The 21,905-nt window shown below is 37.2% G+C and overlaps 1 protein-coding gene across 1 annotated transcript; it reads right to left on the bottom strand.

Moving 5' to 3' along the window:
* Positions 1 to 7,881: 7,881 nt before the first annotated feature.
* LOC107562451 (cytochrome c oxidase subunit 4 isoform 2, mitochondrial-like) lies at positions 7,882 to 10,859 on the bottom strand. Its single transcript, XM_016247084.1, has 4 exons — positions 10,712 to 10,859; positions 8,568 to 8,666; positions 8,276 to 8,440; positions 7,882 to 8,236 (listed from the first exon to the last, which is right to left on the bottom strand). The coding sequence occupies exons 2-4, from the start codon at positions 8,664 to 8,666 to the stop codon at positions 8,138 to 8,140; spliced, it is 363 nt and encodes a 120-aa protein (XP_016102570.1). The 5' UTR covers positions 10,712 to 10,859; the 3' UTR covers positions 7,882 to 8,137.
* Between the last annotated feature and the right edge of the window lie 11,046 nt (positions 10,860 to 21,905).

The following is a 21,905-nucleotide window of genomic DNA, read 5'->3' on the forward strand; positions in this document are numbered from 1 at the left end:
GTAGAATTGTACAGTAAGAAAGTTATTTCCCTTAACCAGGAAATTAACGTTCTTAGAATTGACAAGACAGTTGACCCTGAGTGGTCAGCTAAATATCTACAGCGGATCTAAAATATGAATAGTTAATTATAACTAGTTATGGTTAATTATTCATATTTCCCATGAGCAAATTCGCTACACCAGTGTTCTCTAATCAGTACAGAAGAGCGGCCATGTTGTGTTTCTGTGAAACGTGTTATGTTCTAAGTGTATTCATCATCAATCATCTGGCTGAAACAGAACAAGCTGTTCTGGAAAGCAAGTGACTGGCTTCACTAACGCCATGGCAAGGGTTAAAGGGTCAGGATGGTGTAACAGTGGAGAAACCCAGTGCTCTGACTCGACCGAACCAAACTGAACTCTCTGTATGACACTCTCATAATCTCCCAAACACACACACTCTCTCTTTCATGAACAAATTGCTCCTCTTCAAACAGGATGAGGCTGGGCTTGATGTAATACACTGATGTCAACAGAGTAGCTCAGTAGCGGTATTGTAACTGTAGCAATATAGTGGTGAGGATGACTGTGTGTTTCTGTGGTCTCATCATCTGTGCCAGCTTATATACCCCTCTAGTACCTCTCCTTCACCTTGTTCCTTTCAGAAACAAAATCGGCCCCTTTCTTGGCATCTATTTGGATATTAGCCTATACTAACTAACAAAACGCAGACACCTTGCACCTGGTTTCACTCTCTCCTGTAGGGCCTGGTTTGTATGTGCTCTTTGTTCAGATAGGGCTATGGAACACGCCTGGCAGTCACCGCTGCCTAGCAGCCGGTATCTCTTGGGAGCGTTCGCACAACCTCAGTGCTGTTTGGAGCCAGTAAAAAAGCCAGTTTGTGTACAAATGCTTTCTTACTCAGTCACACCTATAGTGGATCAGTGGGAGTTTGGGAGTGGATCTTTCAAGGTGTTGTTGCAAGATATACAAAGAGTCACGTTGGTTAATGATCTGTTTAAAAAGCGAGTCACAAATGCTGTCATGATGGTCAGGCATATTACCGTGTTGTTAGAGACATGTCAGGGCATGTGCTGTACCTGGCTTGGTGGGCTTGGGATTATTAAGCCCCTACATTTTGTTAAAGGGGTCCTATTATGCTTTTTCACTTTTTCAACTTTAGTTAGTCTGTAATGTTGCTGTTTGAGCATAAAAAAGATCTGCAAAGTTACAAAGCTCAAAGTCCACTTCAAAAGGAGATATTTTATTTGAACAGAAATCACTTTTTAAAAACTACAACAAATGACTCGACTACAACGCATATTTTCCAGGATTTGTGATATCACAAAGATTGACGAATAGGACGAGACCTGGTTGAGCTGCACTAGAGAAGGTAACGAGTTAGGGATGCACCGAATGTTCGGCAACGGAAATTATTCGGCCGAATAAGCAAAAAGACAGAATAAATTGTACCGAACAAAGACGTGACGCGATCAAATAGAGGCGCGCGCTAATGCAGCAAACATGACGGCAGTGTGGAAACATTTAAAGCTGTCTGAGAAAGACGCAAAAATCATTACAAGCACCGACAGCGAGAGACTGTTTAGTACTGCATCGCATGTCTTCGATGAGAAGAGAAAGGGTGGTTGTTGCTGGTTACTCTGATGATTAAAATCGTGAAATGCCCTTAAACAATGAAATAAACTGCAGAATTATGTTTTCTAATACATGCAGGAATTGCACATGCACATTGCACTGCAAGAGCTCGCGGCGGCAGGGTTCAAAGTCCAAAGCGCGAGGGGAATCTGCGCTGTTACTCATCAGCTGTTCAGTAAAATTATGAATTTTTACAAGGCATGTGACAATGCGATACATGCAACAAACGTCTTCCCAAATTCGTAATGAGAATCGTTTGTCAACAAAAAGAAGCACTGAGGTCTTCCTGCGGCTTTCTGCCAAAATAAAAGTGAAAACAGGAACGTGAAAAACCGTGTTCGGTATTCGGTATTTCAGAAGGCGGGCCTTCATTTGATACAGGAACTATTTGAGCCGTTCATGCCAGACTGGGGAGAGAGGTGTTGTAGTAATGTAAAATATGTGAAAAATAATGTGTTTTTCGAACAACCTAGTATGAGAGCATGTTCTAGTACACCCCAAAACAAAATGAAGACTTTGTAAAAGAGCATAATAGGAGCCCTTTAAAGGGTTTGTCATCTAACCTAGCTGTCATCAGTTACTCATCCTCATGTCCTTCCAAACCCATAAGACTTTAGTTCATGTTCAAGAAATGAAGACAACCCGAGATTTGTCTGTTACTCCACTGAAAGTCTAAACAACTGAAACTTTCTTGCTCTAAAAACTCTAGAAAAAGATTGTAAAAGAAATCCATATGAATCACGCATCAAGAAAGCACATTTGAGCCTCCGTTTACCATATTCAGTGTGCTCTATGTATGTGCACTGATCAATGATTATATATAAATAAAAGCTGAAATTAAACATGTTCATCATATAAAACAATTCGCTTCAGAAAACTTGGATTAACCTGCTCAATTGATATAGATTTATTTTATGATCTCTTTTGAATTTTTTTTTAAAGCGTTGAGCTGACTACAGATTCAATGTTCACTTTCGATAGTAAACATAAGAAAATATCGAAAATGCCTGGTGAAATAGAAACTAAGGAACTGAAATTGTAGTTGCCTGTTGTTTGCCGGTTAGCACAAAATGAAGATGATTATGGAATTAGATTGAACATGAAAGAAATGCATATAAATTATAACAAATAATATTATATGCATGACACAGAGATATTTTGCTTACTCACTTCAGCATGAAAGATGTCAGCTCAAAAGGTAAAGCCACACCTCCATATCTGCTCCTCCTGGATCCACCTATCACATGTACTGCCTGTGCCTATACTCGATTGCACATAAAACGCTGTAGGATGTGTGTTGCACCATAATCTTACTGCCAACAAGCATGCCTTAACATGTCTTAGATTTATGACTTGGACCGTAATCAAAGAGTCACATTCTTGTCATACCAATCTACATTGTTCTCACCTTGTTCTCACGGTTTCACAGATACTCATTAATGTGTGTGTGCATTAGGCTTGGTTCTGCTTTCAGGACATACTGTTAGCATTCCTGCAGGGGTTACTCATGTACCTGTTAAAGGGTGATGCAAAATCATGCCATCTGACTGCATTGACTGCAGCACACCCTCTCTATTCGCCATTCATGATGAGGTCAGCGTGGGTCATGTTTAAACTACCTAAGGTTGACAAAGGCGTGCCTGAGGAAGTGCATGAGAGAAATTATATTTACTCTTCACTGTGCATTGACACAGAAGTTCACTTTTATTCTAGATTGTTCTCATAAGATGGTAAACGTTCTGTAGTATTGTACAGTACAGTGTGTTGGATTAGTTTTTTTGGGTTAGGCGAGTTTTGCTCAACTTGAGCTTGACTGTCATATTGCTGTTGAGTATTTTTTTTCACTGTTTGTTACAGTCAAACATCAAATTATGTGGTTTGTATGCAGTTATTTTTCTAAGCAATAATTTTTTTATCATGTTTTTTAGAATCATTTTTTACAGAATTGTAAAAGTCCAGTTGTTAGTTCGATAATTAATAATAAACCAATATAACTATTGGAGAAATTGTAATCATCATTATTATTATTATTAATGATGTTGTTTATCATAGATTTGTGCATATATGAGGTGTTTTTGGGTATCTGTGTCAAGTGAGTTCTAGACTCGACTTGTCATGTGCCGCGTCACTGTTTGTGATAACCCCTCTGCTCTGGAACTGCTGGTCTGTTATCAGCCCCCACCACTCCCATCACCCCTCCCTCACACTTACGAAATCAATTCCTATGAATTTCATCTTGTTCCTATGTAAATCACTCTGCTTTTTTACTTCATTGCACACATCTATGCAACGGACATCTCCTTGACTACACCTGTCACACATTTCATATCCAAACACTCTCCACCTACTTGACTGTCTCTTACTTCCTTCTCCTCATCCAGCTCTTTCAGGCTCTTTGTCAGTTAAAACAAAGTACCTGTCAATAAATTTGACCGCTCCACCCCAGATTATATAACCAAGGCTTATCAGTTGTATTTCGATTGTCCATTGTCCTTCCATCAGACACTCATAATATTTTTAGTGCATTGATGAAAAGATATTTGTAATGATTAAGAATTCACAATCCAGTTGCTAGAATAGATTATGATGAGTATTAATATGCAGAACTATGGAGACGAAGCACTGGAGCTGTGACCTAGGGGTTAAAGGGTTAGTTCACCCAAAAATGAAAATTCTGTCATTACTCACCCTCATGTTGTTCCAAACCCGTAAGACCTTCGTTCATCTTCAGAACACAAATTAAGATATTTTTGATGAAATACGAGAGCTCTCAGATCCTGCGTAGACAGCAATGCAACTGAAATGTTCCCACACCCAGAAACGTAGAAAGGACATCGTTAAAATAGTCCATGTGACATCAGTGGTTCAACCGTAATTTTTTTACGAAGCTGCGAGAGTACTTTTTGTGTTATTCTCCTTCGCGTCACCCTAGGATGCCATTATAGATTATCACGACAAATGCGTGTACGTTCCTTTGCATGTAAACAAGGCTTAGCATTGTTTATGTGCAGAGGTACTCTTGATAATTGCGGAAGACGTGATTTGCGCACAAAAAGCATTCTCGCTGGTTTGTAAAATTACGGTTGAACCACTGAGGACTGTTTTACCGATGTCCTTACTACGTTTCTGGGCCTGGGAACATTTGCATTGTTGTCTATGCAGGGTCTGAGAGCTCTCGGATTTCATCAATAATATCTTAATTTGTGTTCTGAAGATGATTCTTAGTGGTTTGGAATGACATGAGTAATTAATGACAGAATTTTCATTTTGGGTGAACTAACAATTTAACACATTCTCTGATTTACTGAACTGCTATGCATATGAAACTATATGCAGAGTTTGAGTCAAGCCTGTGTCACAAGACTCACAACTCAATCCCATATCCTCTTCTCCCCATCATTTCTTTTCCATCTCCTGATTGTGCTTTTTACTTGGCAATAGCTGATAACTGGTTAATATATTTGGTCTGCTTGGCCATATACCAAAGTTTGTTCTCAGTGTTTTATAATATATTTTCGAATTTTAACTTGTATAATAGTATCACATAGACTAAAAATATATCCGTATTACACCAGCCATCAGCCACCTGCCCCTTTTTACTCTGAAAAATCCCAAAATAAACAGTCAAATAAACTTCTTCCTGCTACATGCTGTGACATCTCCTCCTGTTTTGTTTCATTGTAAAGAGAAACGCTAATAAATGACTGATAAGTGTTGCAACAGTGCGCATTTTGAACTCGTCGGATGGTTTCATTTAAGTCCTCCACAATCTTCTTCCCATATTTTCAAGCTTGTGTAGATAACTAGGGCAAAGGGAAAGACTGGAGGATGACATCAGTCTTCTTGAGTGGAAAACAGGGGTGGGCGTCTGAGGGTTGTGTGTGTGTGTGTGTGTATGTGTTGTAATTGGCTACATGCACAGAATATTTTCGGCTTGATCACTGCATTGCTCTAATACCTTTGACAAAAATGCGATACCAGTGAAACAAATTGTATCGTCTCTGAATCCGAAGATCCAACTGAGAAAACGTTGAAGAAAAAAAATGCTTCTGTCCTAACAGAAATTGTCTGGGTTATATGAAAGCATACATGCTTATGAGTCATATTAGATTTTTACTGCAGTGCTTCGGTTGAGTTATTTCAGCCTCCGTCTGGAGTTGGTGTGCTCTAATTCTGTGTGTTCCCTGAGGAAACAGGTTACGTTATAAAGCCTGAAATCCCCTTTCAGCTTTTCAGATAAAATTGGGCTTGCTACAGAATCCTGCTGAGAAATGAGGTTGGTGAAGTCTTAGAAACAGGCATGGTAAATCTCGCCCCCTGGTGGTCATCGTATGAACACATTATTGCGCACACAAACTTGTCACAGGAAGGGCGGGATTATTGGAAGGCCTGGGGGGGAGGGGCACTGAAGGAGTTCAATGGTTGGCTGAAATGAGCTTGTCAGGTATTGGATGGTTGAGCATGGTAATATTTTCCTCCTCTATGAATAGCTTGTTACAATATTTGTTACAGTGCTTGAATGTTACCTTCGCTGTACTACTAATGGGGCTGTGGCAATACATTTTGTGTATATAATATATATAATATACATTCATACGTGTGTGTGTGTGTGTGTGTGTGTGTAGTTCTTAGTTTTAGTTTTTAGTTATTTGAGCCTAAATGAGAAATGTTGCTGTGGCAAAAAAGTGATATTTTATTAATTTACTTTTTGTATATATTTTATTTCAAGTGATTAATTTAAGTGTTTGTTCTAGTAAATAACTCTTTTGTATATGTGTACATGTTTTCATAAGATTTACTGGTTTATGAGTCTGCTCTTATAGAAATAAATCTCATTCTATGCTTGGGTTTTTTTGTTTGTTTTTTGTGCAGGAATGCTTCACAGAGATCTTTGGAAAAGATGCAGTGGCAGAGAGCAGAAAATCACAAGAAAACTTCAAGAAGTGGTTGCTGGTGGGAATGACCTTGCTCACGGGTGTCGTGGTCGGGTCACTCATTGCACAAAAACGCCTGTGAGGATCAGGATAACTGAAGATCCAAATACACCCACTGCTTCGTTTAGACCTCCTGCTAACATGAAGGAACTTCAGAAATACATTTGTTTTGGATTTATTTGTTTCTATTTTATTGCCAAGAAGTTTCATGTTTACATCCCACGTCCCACCGTGTTGTGTTGACTAAGTGGAGCGCATCTGTGATGTAATGTAACAGTCAATTTGAATGTTGTTACAATGCGGATTGGTATACGCGTCACTGTCACGATTCCCAGTTTCATTCAGAAGTAGGCCCATGTCACATTGCGTAAGTAAAATGGGTTGCAAATTCAGTTTTATGTTGACTAAGTGTGAAAGGAAGAAATGTGACATTTAATCCAACAGGCCCCTTTTAAACTTCTAAGTTGGGAGTGAGGTGTTTAACAGCGATGTACAAATTATAGTTGGTGAGTCTCAGCAGATTCAAATTGCCAACATTTAAGCTGACGATACAGGGGCCAAATTTTTGAGCAATTTTGCCGGTGCAACTTTTTTTGGGAGCAATGTTGCTTGGGCACTTTCCCATTGAGAATGGGTAACCAATATCTGTCTGGACACTTTAGATCTGTCGTTGGCCCTGTATCTAACCTGGTTGCCCATTGACGGCAACATTGCTCAAAAAGTTGCCCCGTGTATCATCAGCCTTACACTTTTTGCTGCTCTGTAGACACTGATTTCACAGAATACATTCCGTGTTACGAAATTGCTGCTTGCATGCTTTGTCTATCTGTCTGTCATGTTGCAGAGTTTGTTTGTGTGTGTCTGTGTGTGTGTGTCTGTGTTTGACAGTATGCTTAAGAGTGAAATGTACCAGCATTGGCACAGCACTATGTAAACTAGTTAACTTAAATGACGATTAGACTAGCTCATCATAGCTTAGTGAAAAATATTTAAAGCATTTGATGATTTGAAAATATTATTTATGATATTTGGTGTAAACGCATATTGTTCCTTCCTATGGCCTTAAACTCCATTATAATTTCTTTTGAAGTGTATTTGTTACTTATTGTGTTTGTATTTAGACAAATTAACCTAAACGAGAACAAAAAGAAAACTATTTTTTTAAGGTTTTAGGTTTATTTAAACAGCTTCACCCCTGAATTAATTGTTTTATGTCTTAGGATTTTTTTTAAATGTCTGATATCATTTAAAGGAAATAAAAACCCATTTGAATTCACAAGACATCTACTCTTGTGGTTATTATGTCCGTTTCTTTTGTTGAACGAATACAAAGATACATGATGTTATTTCTTTCAAGTTTTACTTCTGTCAGTCAAGAGGAAATGCTTGTGATTCATTCAGTGTTGTGGACATTTTCATGCTTGCTCAAATTTTATGAGGTTGCCCATTGGATAATATTCAAATGTTCGCATAAAGGACGGCATAGCAATGCATGAAGACTGACAAAGGAGAAAGCCAGATAAGTAGCAAGGCTTTGATGTGTTTCTCACAGCTGCATTTCCTTTAATCTATTTCCACTGGCCCTTCTCATAGTCCCATTTGGCTGAGAACCCCTCCACAGGGTTCACCCGCATGTCCAGCATCCTCTTCACCTGCATAACCTGCGTCTTCAAGGAATAAAATACACAGGAGCAGTACTAACAGGCAAGTTTCTCCTCTTTGGAGCGGCTGTTCCAGGGGCCTTTCTCCTTCTGCTTCAGGCTCTTGTCTGCAGCACTGAGGGTGTCTTTGTATGGTTTATCAGGCAGAGCAGTGTCCATTCGGTCCCAGTACAGGGGTACAGACATATCTGCCTGTTCTGTCACCCCACCTGTGAGAACCAGAGGAAATGATCAATTGATTAATGAGAAAAATACAAACATACACTCATTGATCATCCTAGTTTTATTCATTTAATTACATTTTATTCTGTTCTTTAAAAGGACATGTCATATTAGCATGCCCATGGCTGGCCATCTTGACGCTGCTGGAGCTGAATGCAGCCGCTCCTCGTCTGGACAAAAGCCCCGCTACACGTCCGGCTGTCAAGCGGAGCATCTGATCCACAAAAGAAAATGAAAACATACTCAAAAGTTCTCAGAAAGACCACAGCGCCTGGCAGACTGAGGTTAAATATAACGCAAATGGTTGTGTACCTACATGTTTAACTTACATGTGATCTACACAGAACCGGATATGTTCTTAAAGCCAACTTGAACTTCATGCTCTTAATGGGCCTCATTCATGAAACATTCGTAAATATATGAGTCAATTCTGAGTCATTTACGCGTAAAACTCTCCTTCAGATTCACAAATACGTAAAGGTTGATAGTTAAAAGTGTATGTTAATGAATTCCAATCATTCGTAAAGAGGGCGCGCGTGCACGCTCATTCATAATTGGCATATTCCCCGCATATGAATTACAGCTATGCTGTGGAAACCTTTGAACTCAGTTCTCAGGTTTGGCAAGTTATATTGCATAAATGCATAAGAGACTAATAGGCTATATGCCTAACAATAAATGAATAAATTAACGTGTTTTTAGCCAGCTAATGCCAGGTGCTCTTCTGAAAACGACCAGCTGGTGGTGCTTGAGAGAGCTTTGGAGGCACTGCACTTTTCTGGAGTGACGCGCTGTTTGCTATGATTTGGAATATTTACGGCAGTAACATGTTACGAGTATCTTATTTAGAAGAATATAATGCAGTAACCAGCAATATTAACTTCTCCATTGTTGTGTTGTACAGGTATTATCATGGTTGGTCAATGTAGTGTTTGTCCCGCCCCTCCTCCACTGTGATTGGGCGGCTGTGTAAAAAGGGGTCACTGACGACGAGCTCTTCGTTTTACCCTACAGTCTATGGTTTTACCCAAAGTTAAAAAAGTAAAAAAACAAAAAAATATCATTATAATACACAGTGAAAAAATGCGTTGTCATCAGTTTGTCTAAAATAATACAGAACGTTTGAATGTTTTATGCGCCATTTACACATGGCAGGGAGCAGGTGTACATTTCTTTCGTACCAACTAACATTTTCAAAATGCGAACATTGTCATGAATTCTAAAATTTACGTCAGAACGACTTTCCGAACGATTTACAATCGTGTTTCATGAATGAGGCTCAATGTTAGTGCTTCCATATGCTTGTGTATTACGTTCAGTTCTAGTGTTGTTTAGTACCAAATGACTATCGAGATCCTGAGTAAAAGGGAAAGCCTTGAGTTTTTACTATTTTGCTAAGTATACATAATGGTATATAAAATCTGTGATGTTTCAGTTCCTCCTTCTGTTCTGGATCAAATCCAAATCCCTGCTTGTTTAGTCTGGCCACATAATAATCATCTTCTTCTGTTAATTACAGTAAAACTCCACCAATCATCCACTGGTTAAAAATAAACATTCTGAGTTTTGGTGCACAGTTCTGGGAAACTTGGGGTTTTATTGAACAAAAACACATTAAAAATATAATTTATTTAATTACTTTTTATTTTTTAGAACGCAAATGGACACTTACTGTCATAAAACACGTTTTATTCATCTGTGCAAAGCTAAAAACTTTCTGCATGCTCCATGTGCAGCGAGAGAGAGACAAAATAATTAAAATGGACAAAACTGGCAAAAGCCCAAACCAAGAGTTCACAATGACCCCTATAGACTAAACTCTCAAACAAATTAACAAATGATTTATAAAAGTCAATAATCTGCTGTATTTTGCCCTACTACTTATTGTTATATGACTATAGATGGCTCTTTACACTGTTATTTTTTTTAATTAACATTATTTGAAGAGGAGTTTCTACTGGAAAGATACGGACAGCATGATCATGTACAACAGTGAGTAAAAGCAAGGAAGTCATTATGTAAATGCATTAAACTCATGTGCATTAAACGCTGTTGAATGCTGGCCTATTCATCGATGTCTATCAATACTCTATAGCTCTTTCTCTTGCTGCAGAATCTTTTGCATCTTTTGAACTAAAGTATTTTTCGTAGTTAAATATGCTTTTTAAGTGCACATATGCATTTTCTTTACATTTTTCAGTCCATGCTTGCTATCCTTCTCCCCCCGCTGCTACTAGAAAGTTCCCTCATCGTACTCACAGTTTTCCAGAGAGACAAGACGATAAGGCTGACAAAATCACAAATAAGAAAATACAGGGGGGGAAAAAAAGCTTTGTTTTATGCGTATGCCCCTGCTAGGGGTGTTGGTACTATTGACCATGAAAACACAGGAGTGGGTGGAGAAAGGAAGGAGAGAGAGAGAGCTAGTGGGAGGCATTGGCTTTAGTAGGGATTTTATACTGTGAGAGACTGTGCAAGTAAACATCTGAGACAACCACGTGACTTCACTATTCACTGTGACGTCTGTGCTTTAGTTTAACTCTTCACATATCAAATGTCCAGTGCTTGTTTTGTTATGGATTTATGGCAGTTTAGTTTTGATCCCATAAAGACTTGTTTTTGAATCCACAGATCATTTTATTTATGATTACAGTTCTTGAAAGCAAACTTTCAGAGAACAGAGGAAATGGAAGCTATCATAAAGAGAACATCAGAAAAAAAGGGGTAAAAGAGGAGGGGGGAGAGAGGCGGGCAGTTTATCTGGCTCTTGTCCAGTCCTGATCTGGGTTTAGCCCAATGCAACCTGAACTAAAGTCTGCCTCAGAAGTCTTGTAGTGAGTCTGCATGTGGGAATATGTTTCACTGCTCAACCAGCTGTGAAAGACAGAGAAATATTGAGGAATACTCCGTGTTAAGGGTCAAATAATGGTAAACCTGCTGTGAAATATTCCAGTGTCAGATATGTCTAAAGAAAGATCAGATAATCATACACGGTTAAATTGTGTTCTTAAATGTAATTTCTTCAAATCCTCAGTTCTCTCTGCTTTACTGTTACCAATTAGTGTTTTAGAAAAGTGAGAATTTCTCAATAATAACTGCAGGTGTCAAGTTATTATTGAACAACATTTTTGTTGCCACACATTTTAATGATTTCATATCTCAATGCCTCGAAGGAATGTTAAATACAAGTTAATCTCCATCAAAATCATCTTTCACATGCTGCTGAAAAAAACTTCAATTTGTACAAAAGAGAAAACAAACGTAATTATTTGGGGCAAAATTAACATTAAAATACACACTGATTTTAAAGTATACCACAAGAATAGAATGATAAAATCACTTTCAGCTCATGATCATTTAAAGTCAGTAAACATTGAATCTTTTTTGATACACACAAGAATGAAATTGATGTGATGAAAACGCAATCTTAAATATGTTCATTTAAAATGAATAAAAACCTATTCAATTAAATATTTGATTCCATATAATGCTGTATTTTTATATTATAAATGTATAAAAGAATATTAAAAAGAACATTTCTGTTACTTGGACTATATTAAAAAACTAATAAAAATGACAAAACACAATAAAACTGCAATACAATTACTAAGACTTAAAAATTTTACAAAATAAAATTCCCTATTCACAGTATGAATATAAACTCAGTGACACTAAAATAACAGAAGGAATAAGAATAGTACACTTAAGAAATAAGAATATTACACTACAGCAAGTTGTATTTAACCTAAAATATTCCTGGCTTGGCTTATAGACAGGACTCTACTCTTCATTACCATTCTGTGTTAGATACAAGAACCTGAAGAGCAACCTACACTAACTCTGATGTACCCAGAATGACCTGCTCAATACACATCTTTTCCCATAAACATTTGTGTTTACACCTCAATTTGATCTGTTTTCATCTGCCATTCAGTCATGCTGAAACAGGGCTCCGTGTGTAGATGACAAAACCTCGAATATGGACTGTCACTGTCACTTTTTTCCTCACACCACAACTACAAAAAATGTTGGACAAGTTGAGACAGTTTTCTTTGGATGCAACTCCAACTAAAACTTTAACACGTAGACTGTAAACAAGGCCTCAAGAGGACTTAAAGATCGAAACAAACTCACTGGTTGTGTATCAGTGAATAAATGAAAGTGAACAGCACATTAATGTCCTTTTTAATATCAACAATAAGAACTCTACTCATTTTTTGAATGTGAAAACCATCAGAAACCTCTTGATGGCAGCAGTAAGCCTCACAGGGTGCCACCTGCAGATCTTCAATCATTCTTACAGTTTATACAGGGGGCAGCAGTTACTCTGACCGAACAACATGTCTTCAAACGTGATAAAGACTGCATGGTTCTAAAACAAACCAGGAGCTGGACGGTTATGTACAAGATTTGTTTGTGATGTGAATCCAAAGACTTGCTTTGCTTTAAAAACAGGAAAAAAGGACAACATCACAAATTGTAGGCTACCTCAGTTGAGCTGAAGAAAGTCTAATTCACCAAATGTCCTCTGGAATTCACAATGGGTTTTTAGAAGAGTTCCCGAGTAAATTAAGGTCTGTGGTGAACTACTTGAAGAGACAGATTGTTCTACAACATAAATTACACAGTGTCATATATGCATATTGAAACTGTTATGGTGCTATACTGTTAGGTGTTAAGTTGCTAAAAGGGCTAAACTGATTTTTCAAGCAAGTAAACTGACATACATCCTTGTGGTAGTTACTTAGCAACTTACATTTTTAACAAAAACACTACTTTTAACTTGCGTTATATCTGTCTAATTTATATTACAGTAAAATATTAAAGTCTCTTCAAGTAATGTTAACAATAGACCTTATTTCACCCGAATCAAAACTGCTGTTTTAAAAACCCATAGGAAATTCCTGAGGGAATTCATGGCTGGAAAATGCTAACACTCTTCATGGTTTTATAACTGTAAACTGTACAGCTCTATATGATACCTTAACTTGATGGAAAGTTTTTTATTTATTTATTTTTTAAATTATTTTTCTATATAAAACTGCCACTAACCAAGTCCTAAACAATCATTTAACAACTTTTATAGTTTACTATTATATCAAGCAGCATGAAAACCTATTGGCCTACAGTAAATGCTACATTTAGATCATTATTTAGTGAAGTGAAAAACTCCAGATAATGCTTATTTTCTCTGCTATTAAATCTCTGTTTGAATAGTGCTGGAAAGAGCGGAGGGAAAATAGTTCCTGTCTCACACAACCATTTGCTAACAAAGTACATTTCTTGTGACCTGTCTTCTGAAATGTATCATTTATTTTCATGCTAGATAAATAATCAGTATTAAAGCTCCACTACGAATCTTCGGCACCTCTATCGGCATCTGTGCTTGAAATATAAAATTGCAAGTTGCATGCACAATGAATAATGATGAATAATGATTTATTTTTGTTTGTGCACTAGTGACCAAAAGTTTGGAATAATTAAGACTTTTTAATGTTTTTGAATGTCTCTTATTCTCACCACAGCTGCAAAAATACAGTAAAAAAGTGAATGAATTGTATTATTAATACAATTTAAAATAATAATGTAAATAATAATGTAATTTATTCCTGTGATGGCAAAGCTGAATTTTCAGCAGCCATTACTCCAGTCTTCAGTGTCACAGGATCCTTCAGAAATCAGTAGCTCAATAAAGGAATTTTATTCATTTTGTCCCTAAACATCTTCTGTGGAGCAGCTTTAAAATAAAACATTTATGTCTGATCTTTTTTCAGTTGAAAGCCTCACTATTTCAACATCAATCTACCCCTCCCTAACAGAGAACTGTGTTGGTGAGTATTAAGGTGGTGACTGTCCCCTTGGGGTCCACTGATTCTCGGGTGTTGACCGTGACACCAACAGCTGGCAGAACAAAGCAGAGGGCTGGATTGGGCACCACTGGCTGTGCTCCCTCAATTCCATCCTGTCCCCTCCCACCAAGAGTGGCACGTGTGTCTGCCCACCCCCAACCAAACAGCTTAAACTGAGCGTACACAACCCCCTGCTTCTGTCGTTAAACCCATTGTTGTCTCCTAGCCCCCTTCCTCCAGCTCAGTCCTATTATATGCTCAGATTTTGCATTTTTTGCTCTCTAGAGGAAACTCATATGCCATTTGTCTTCTCCCTCCCCATCCCTGGCTTCTTGCATTGTCTTCAAGCAACGAAAAACCAGAGGTGAAGACTGAAGTATAATGATCCTCTTGACCGTTAGCTTGTAGTCAGTCTGGTCCCCCAAATGCCATTCATCCACATCCAAACATATGCAACTCGCTAATAGTTTATCTGCAGACCGTGAGATGCCTACTTCACTGCAAGCACAAATGCATGTCAGTTATTTCATAAATCTAATTATTATTCAAGAAACTGACACACACACACACACATATACACACCTTGGTTTTCCATGTTTCATGTGGACTCTCCATAGACATAATGAAGCTCCATATGTAGGTTTGGGAGGAGCCTAATCATTCAGTCCTGTCAATCATCATTATGAGCCTATATAAGCAGCAGTCATTGTGCCGTCCCAGCAACAATTCTTCGGGCATCCCTCTACCTCCCCATCTCCTCCTCTGTTTCTGTTATTCTCCCTCTATGTAGTACCACAATGGGGAGGTTGAACTCAGATTTCAAACCGAGCCTCGGGTTTGAGCCTCCATTGAGGACAGCAAGCCAAGTTTGTTTACAATTAACCATCAGGACTGGATGTGCAGACGAACTTGTGAAATGGTTTTTATACTGTACAAACTGCATTTTCTATCCCCTTACCCTAAACCTAGCCTCTCAAACAAAACTTCCTGCATTTTTAGAAAAAAAAAAACTTAATTCTGTATGATTTATAAGCTTGTTTCAACATGGCACTAAAAAAAATGTCCCCAAAAGGTCAAAATTGGCTATTACTGGCTATCCATGTGGGGACATGTGGTCCTCATAACGTACACAGTGTCTGTTCTTTTTTAATTGTTGACGTGTTTAATCAATCATTTTTTAAATAAAACAATTTGTTGTTGTTTGTTTTAGAATTTTACAGCACTTGCACTTGACATTAATTTACACAGTTTACAGGTAAGTTTGTATATTTTAAAACAATAATTTGTAGCAGATAAATGTGGGGATGTATGTGTGTGTGTGTGTACTTTGTATGTAACTTTTTATTTCTGTCACAGAAGTGAAATTTAAAGAGATGCTTCATTGCTTTCTACCTGTTTGTGGCTCTTTCATCCTTGTGGGGAAATGCCTTCTCATTCCAAAATCTGCAAGAGCACTACTTCAGAGATAATATATCATTCACTCTCTTTACATCAATGCTTGTACGGCCATAAATATGTGGGTGAACCTAACCTATGAAGCCCTGCCCTTAAAAATATGGCCAAGGGCAGACACCATACATACTGAGCCATGACCTAGACCTTCTTCTGGCAGTGTCCTGGTTTACTGTGCCACCTCTCTCACTCTTCCTTTCCTTCTTCCATTCACATCCAACCTACTTTGCATACTGGCATCATAAGACAGTCTTTTCCTTTCAGACCCCCGGGGCATGCTGGGTAAATGGGTCATTCTCCCACTGCATTTCATTAGAAGTGTGGCTGCTCTTTTTGTCGCTCATTTCATATGTGGTTACAGCTTTGTGTTTGATCTGGACCCTCTCCTCCTCTGCTGGCTCTTGTTCAATGAGGTTATGCTTCCGAGTAGTGAATGGGATGTCATATGACTCACTCCATGATGGCCCTGATGGATGATGGGACACTGACCTGCATTACACACCAATTAGAGCTTCTCACTGTTTGTTTTTCTTTATTCAAACTGGCAGTGCTAAACCTTTGGCGATAATAATAGCTTTCAGTGTTATCTTCGTGACAGGATTATCAGGCTGAGCTACCTTGCTTAGAGTTTTCTGTATTATCTGTTGGCACGAGACGTAATGAGGCAAATGAGGTTAAGCATTAGGCTTCAGGGTGTAACATTAGTGCCCCTCCCCCCAAACAACACTGTGAGCATAGACAACAAGTTCAACATTATACCAAAGAGATTTCATTCATGCATATTTATTCAAATCATTTCCTCACCATCTTAAAATCCTGATGTACTGTGTACTAAAACATTCCATAAAAGGCAAGAGGAGATATATCTGAGATATACACAATTTCTGCCAACATTATTGACTTGACTGCACTATTGGAAGAGAACTGAACTGAGTTGGATGATGAGATAACTGAATCAACAATGAACTGACTTTAACTAATAAACCGACTGTTTTCTATTGTCCTCTTGCATTATCAGCACACGTTTTTCCTGTTTAACTCTGTAAAGCTGCTTTGACACAATCTGCATTGTATGAAGCGCTATATAAATAAAGGTGACTTGATATACTTATCTCATCTTTTAGGCATTAAAATGCACCATTTGCTGGTCCAACAAGTTTTCTCTGCCAAACACAACAAGTAAACAGAATGTTTTTCTTTTACTACCTTTACTTTTACTTCATTACCTTCCAATGCATAATATCTGGCGATCTTATGGCAATTCGTAACTATTTTACATTTGAGCAAATTGGCTTCTAATTCGTTCAATTTCATTTGCACGCTTTCAATCTGTTTATGCTCCATTGACGGTTATGTTTAGGGGTGAACCTTCATGCTTTCTGGTTTTCTAAAAATCGTTTTTGTGAGATTTACATCTTACGAATTCTTACAAAGTACCCAGCTCGTGAGAAATAGCAATGTTTTTCCATGATATCTGTGAGTTTGACTGATCCGATCTGAATGCAACAATTAACATCTCACTGATTCAATGATCAGGTCACAGCAAGTCTCAAGTAAACAAATAACTGAATCGTCATTTTGGAAAATGAACAGGATTTAAAGTAATGTTTTTCATTCTTTGTTATTGAACCTAAATCTGTGACTTTGGCAAAAACAATGATTGATTTTGATGTTGCTAGCACAATGTGCTATTATTTGAGCTGCCGGAAATAAAATAAATGCTAAGAAATTATGTGTTATTTGTGCATATCGAATTAAATACTGATCTTTCTAGGGAAGAAATTGACATTGGTCCTCTTGAGTCAGCAATTGTTTTATTGTGGAGTTTCAATGCAATAGATATCTGAAACAAGTGGAGCAAGTATTGCTTGTGCTGGGGTTTTCTTGCGATTGTTTTTGAGTGGAGAAGGAAATCATTTTCCTTTTCATCAGAAGTGTATGTACATGTAAAAGCTTTACACAAGAAGGAAACCAAAGGGATTTGTGTGAATGTGGAAAACTATCGAACAGGTCCCACTGCCCCACATTTACATGTTTAACCTAAATCTGTAAAGCAAACACTCATACTGCATACACACACGTACACGGCTCAACAGGAACGACCTTTCCAAATATGACGTCAGAAAAACAAACATACTGTGCAGATACAAATGTCCTAATTACTGTAACCTGAATTCACTTGTTAAGTGTTACCAAATGTATTTACTGTAAAGTATTACCAATTTTACCAATATTATAAGGGAATCTCAGGGGGGAAAATAAAACAATAAAAATATGACCCTTTAAGGAATTGTAAGGTCAAGTACAGTTTTCAAAAGTATGATATACACATGTATTAGCTCATAGAATCACAGAAACCTTTGTGGTTAATGAGTTATATTTTAATAAATCCACAGTCCTAAAACATAAATTAGAAAGCATATAACAAAAGCAACGGGCTACATTATCCGAAAGAAACAAGCCAGCCTTAACCACGAGCCAGTGTATCAAAACCCTTGTCCTACATCTGCGAGTCTCTGAGTCTCATCCCTTTTTGCACAGCTTCAAGACAAAAACATTATCCTGCATTCATTATTCAATATGATATTCATATTCATAATTCAGCTGAGTGCTTCTGTGCGCAGGGATGCAGTCACTGAGCATGAACTTATGCCTTGTGTCATTTTGTCGCTTAATAGCAGAAGGATTTGCTTTGGAAGGAGTTTGGAAGGTGGAAAGTGTGAGAAGGGAGTGAGGGAAGGAAGTGTAACTGGGATGGCAGGGATAACACCGAGGTCAGCTCCCCTGGGCTTTGATCTTTGACACAGCAATGGGTGAGTAATGAGTGTGTGTGTGGCTGTGTGTTTTTAGGGAAAGAAAAAGCTGATTTTCTGTATCTTCTTTGTGTAATGTGCTGCTGCTTAATATGAACAACTGTGTCTGACATTTTTATGGCCAATTTCACAGTCAATTTGTCTTATAGCATAAGAAGACATAAGAAAGCAGTGAATTTTATCTTTATAGAATTCTAGTCTTATATATATATAATATGTGTGTGTGTGTGTGTGTAAAAAAAAAAAAAAGAATAATTGATACCAGCTTAACACATTCTTCTAAAAACAATGACAAACCAATCATTTTAATTAATTAATTAATTATTCTTTCATCATGAAGATGCCTTCTTTGGCCTGCCTCATCCCAGTGTTGTTACTGTTAACTAAAACTAAAACTATTAAAAATTGTTTTCACTAATTGAAATAAATCTATAAATAATAGATGATAAAATATAAATATTAGATGAAAATCTTGACTTAAAAACATTTTTTTTTTTTTTTTTGCTGAAATAGAAATAAAAATGTCTAAAGTAAAATTTCTCTTAAAGGGGTGGTTGATTGCGATTTCACTTTTTTAACATTAGTTAGTGTGTGATGTTGCTGTTTGAGCATAAACAATATCTGCAAAGTTACGAAGCTGAAAGTTCAAAATTTTCACATAGCTATAAGAAGCGTTAAACATGCACATTAAACGTGCAGTTGCAGTACTGTATTAAAGCTTTAATCAGGATAAAACTGTATATTAAAAGCTAACATAAGCAGTAGAATTTACAAATAACAGCGTATCTAAAAGTATGAGACAACAAACAAAAAACTTAGGCCTACAATTAAAAGCCGTGCTTGCACAGGTTCTACACAATCATCTTCAATAATATCCTCTTGCTTCTCAATCGGCCTCAAACTGATAAGCGATATTAACGACGCCGTTGTTTACAATACAACTGGAGTACATGCTGCTGAGGTGAGGGGCGGGACGTTTGTGTTGTCATGTATATAAAACATATATATAGAACATATATTCAAAATATAAAACTAAATAATAAATAGTTTAAATAGTGACATCAGTGAATTAAGTGTTCAAGAAAAGTTAGTCTCCTCTTTTTTTATCTTTTTATGTTTGTTTTTTATTTTTCTGAAGGCATAATTAATAAATTTATCCAAATATATAATACAATTTATTCATTTATCTTGATATAACACACTGCAATTGAAGTTGCTAAACACATTATTTGTCTGATATTGTTTAAAATATTGCAAAAATGTACAAACAGATGACCAAACTATAATGACCCTTTTAAAGATTTTTAGTGCAGTGTGTGTATATATATATATTATGATTAGTAGGTGTGTACATTTGCCTAACTGATGTGCCATATAGAATTCTGGCACATGCAGTCTCGACCTTTGACCTATAGCGTCTAGTCGCACTCATCCTCCATCTCTCCTGGGGCTTTCCATTCACAGCGAGAAGGACCGCAGCTGCTTGTCTAGGTGAAGAAAAGGAAAGAGAATTTGGATTTGGTGGGATGCAGTATTTGGAAAAAGATGAAAGGACGGAAGCATGAAAAAGTAAAAATTACATGTGTACTGTATCTTATAACACAGTCCTGCTATAAATAGCTATAACTAACTATTTATTTGAACAGCTTTAAGGTTCAGCTTTAAGTTTTTTTATTTTTTTTATTTTTATGAAGACCAATGTTTTCTTCTTGGTTATCATCTTTTTCACCACACTTTTGCATATTCACATTCACAGTATTTATCCTGTATGAACAGACATTATATCTTTGACATTTCAAGTGACATCGGTCACCAACACCATCAAAACTCTTCCTCTTTCTACTTCCACATGCACTTATTCACATGAACAATCCTTACAAAAGGCAGTGGAGTTTCAGTACCCACATTCTGAAACACGTGTAATTCAAGCATGCCTTAACTCCCTAAACAACAAAACGCCTGGCACAATAGTGGTTTGGATTTGTATACACATGTGCAAGCTAATGTATAAAAATAGACAAGCACCCAATACTAATGAGCATAAAGCAGCCTTGACTTTGTTTACATTGTATCTATTTCCTGATAGAGACTGACAGAGAGTAGGTGGTGCATGTGTGCGAGTGAGTTTTTTGTGCACGTTGTGGGGTGGGATGGGGGGTCGGGGAGAACCTGTTTAATTCAGTGTTTAGTCTTTAGTATTTAGTCTCTGCTGCCTGGCATCTGCCGATCCCTCTGTCATGGTCCTGCTGGGTGGACTCACGGACTCACGGACTCACGGACTCACGGACTCACGGACTCACTCCACTGGGAACAGGAGAACACCAGAGAGCATGGAAAGGACATGTATTGAGAGACAACAGAAGTCAGGTACAGTAAAGGGACAGTACACCCAAAAATTTAAATTATGTCATCATTTACTCACACCCTCACGTTGTCTTTCTTTCTTCTGGGGAACATAAAAGAAGATATTTTCAAAAATGTTCACAATGAAAAAGAAAAAGATAAACTCATGCACAATATTACAAAAATGCTACAGTAAAAACTTATCATATAAAGGTAAAAACTGTGAATGGTTTAGAGTTACATTACATGTAATCAAATTTATGGATTTTGCTAGTAAAAAATAGACCATATAATTAATGGTGAAAACAGTAAAAGGGCATTCACAGAAGTCTCGGCGTGAAACATATGATTCAGTTTTATTTAAATAATTTTGTTTCTTCTTATTTTTATTAGTAATGTACAATAGGGAGTTATGTGTTGCATTTTATGTTATTTAGTTAATGTTTATTATATTATTTTAGTGTTAGCATGATGGTGTTTTGTGTATCTTATTTTTGAGTAGATATATTAACATTATATCATTTGATTAAATATACAGTTATAACTTGTAGAATATACAGGCACCAATATGCCAGCCCATAATATCTGAAACATTGTCACCGCAATGGTGAATTTCTGACAACTTTTTTTTTGTTATAAGGGTATTTTTAGTACCATTCACTTTCATAATACAAAAGAATTGCTTGAACATTCTGTTTAACATCATCTCCATGGAAGAAAAAAAGTCATATGAGTTTCAAAAGCATGATCGTGAGTAAACAACGAAAGCATGTTTATTTTTGGGTGAACTATTGCTTAAAATAGTGATAGTGAAGGAGTGTTTGTGCACTGATAAGACAATGCACTGCTCTTTCTCTTGTAAGCATTATGGAAAGACAAGTAGACTGTGACCTTATGCTTAGTCAAAACATTTTCAGAGGGTCGTATCTCAAAGCACCACACACTAGGCACTTATCATTCTTTTAAAATCTCTGGAACCGTAATGGATTCTGCGTG

Source organism: Sinocyclocheilus grahami, unplaced genomic scaffold, assembly GCF_001515645.1.
Source record: "Sinocyclocheilus grahami isolate Dianchi unplaced genomic scaffold, SAMN03320097.WGS_v1.1 scaffold824.1, whole genome shotgun sequence".
NCBI lineage: Eukaryota > Metazoa > Chordata > Actinopteri > Cypriniformes > Cyprinidae > Sinocyclocheilus > Sinocyclocheilus grahami.

Coding starts and splice junctions, on each gene's coding strand:
- LOC107562451 (XM_016247084.1), bottom strand. CDS start 8,666: ATGCTCCGCTTGACAGCCGGACGTGTAGCGGGGCTTTTGTCCAGACGA. Junction 8,441..8,567: donor AGATGGCCAGCCATGGGCAT/GCTAATATGACA, acceptor CTGGTTCTCACA/GGTGGGGTGACAGAACAGGC. Junction 8,237..8,275: donor GCTCCAAAGAGGAGAAACTT/GCCTGTTAGTAC, acceptor TATTCCTTGAAG/ACGCAGGTTATGCAGGTGAA.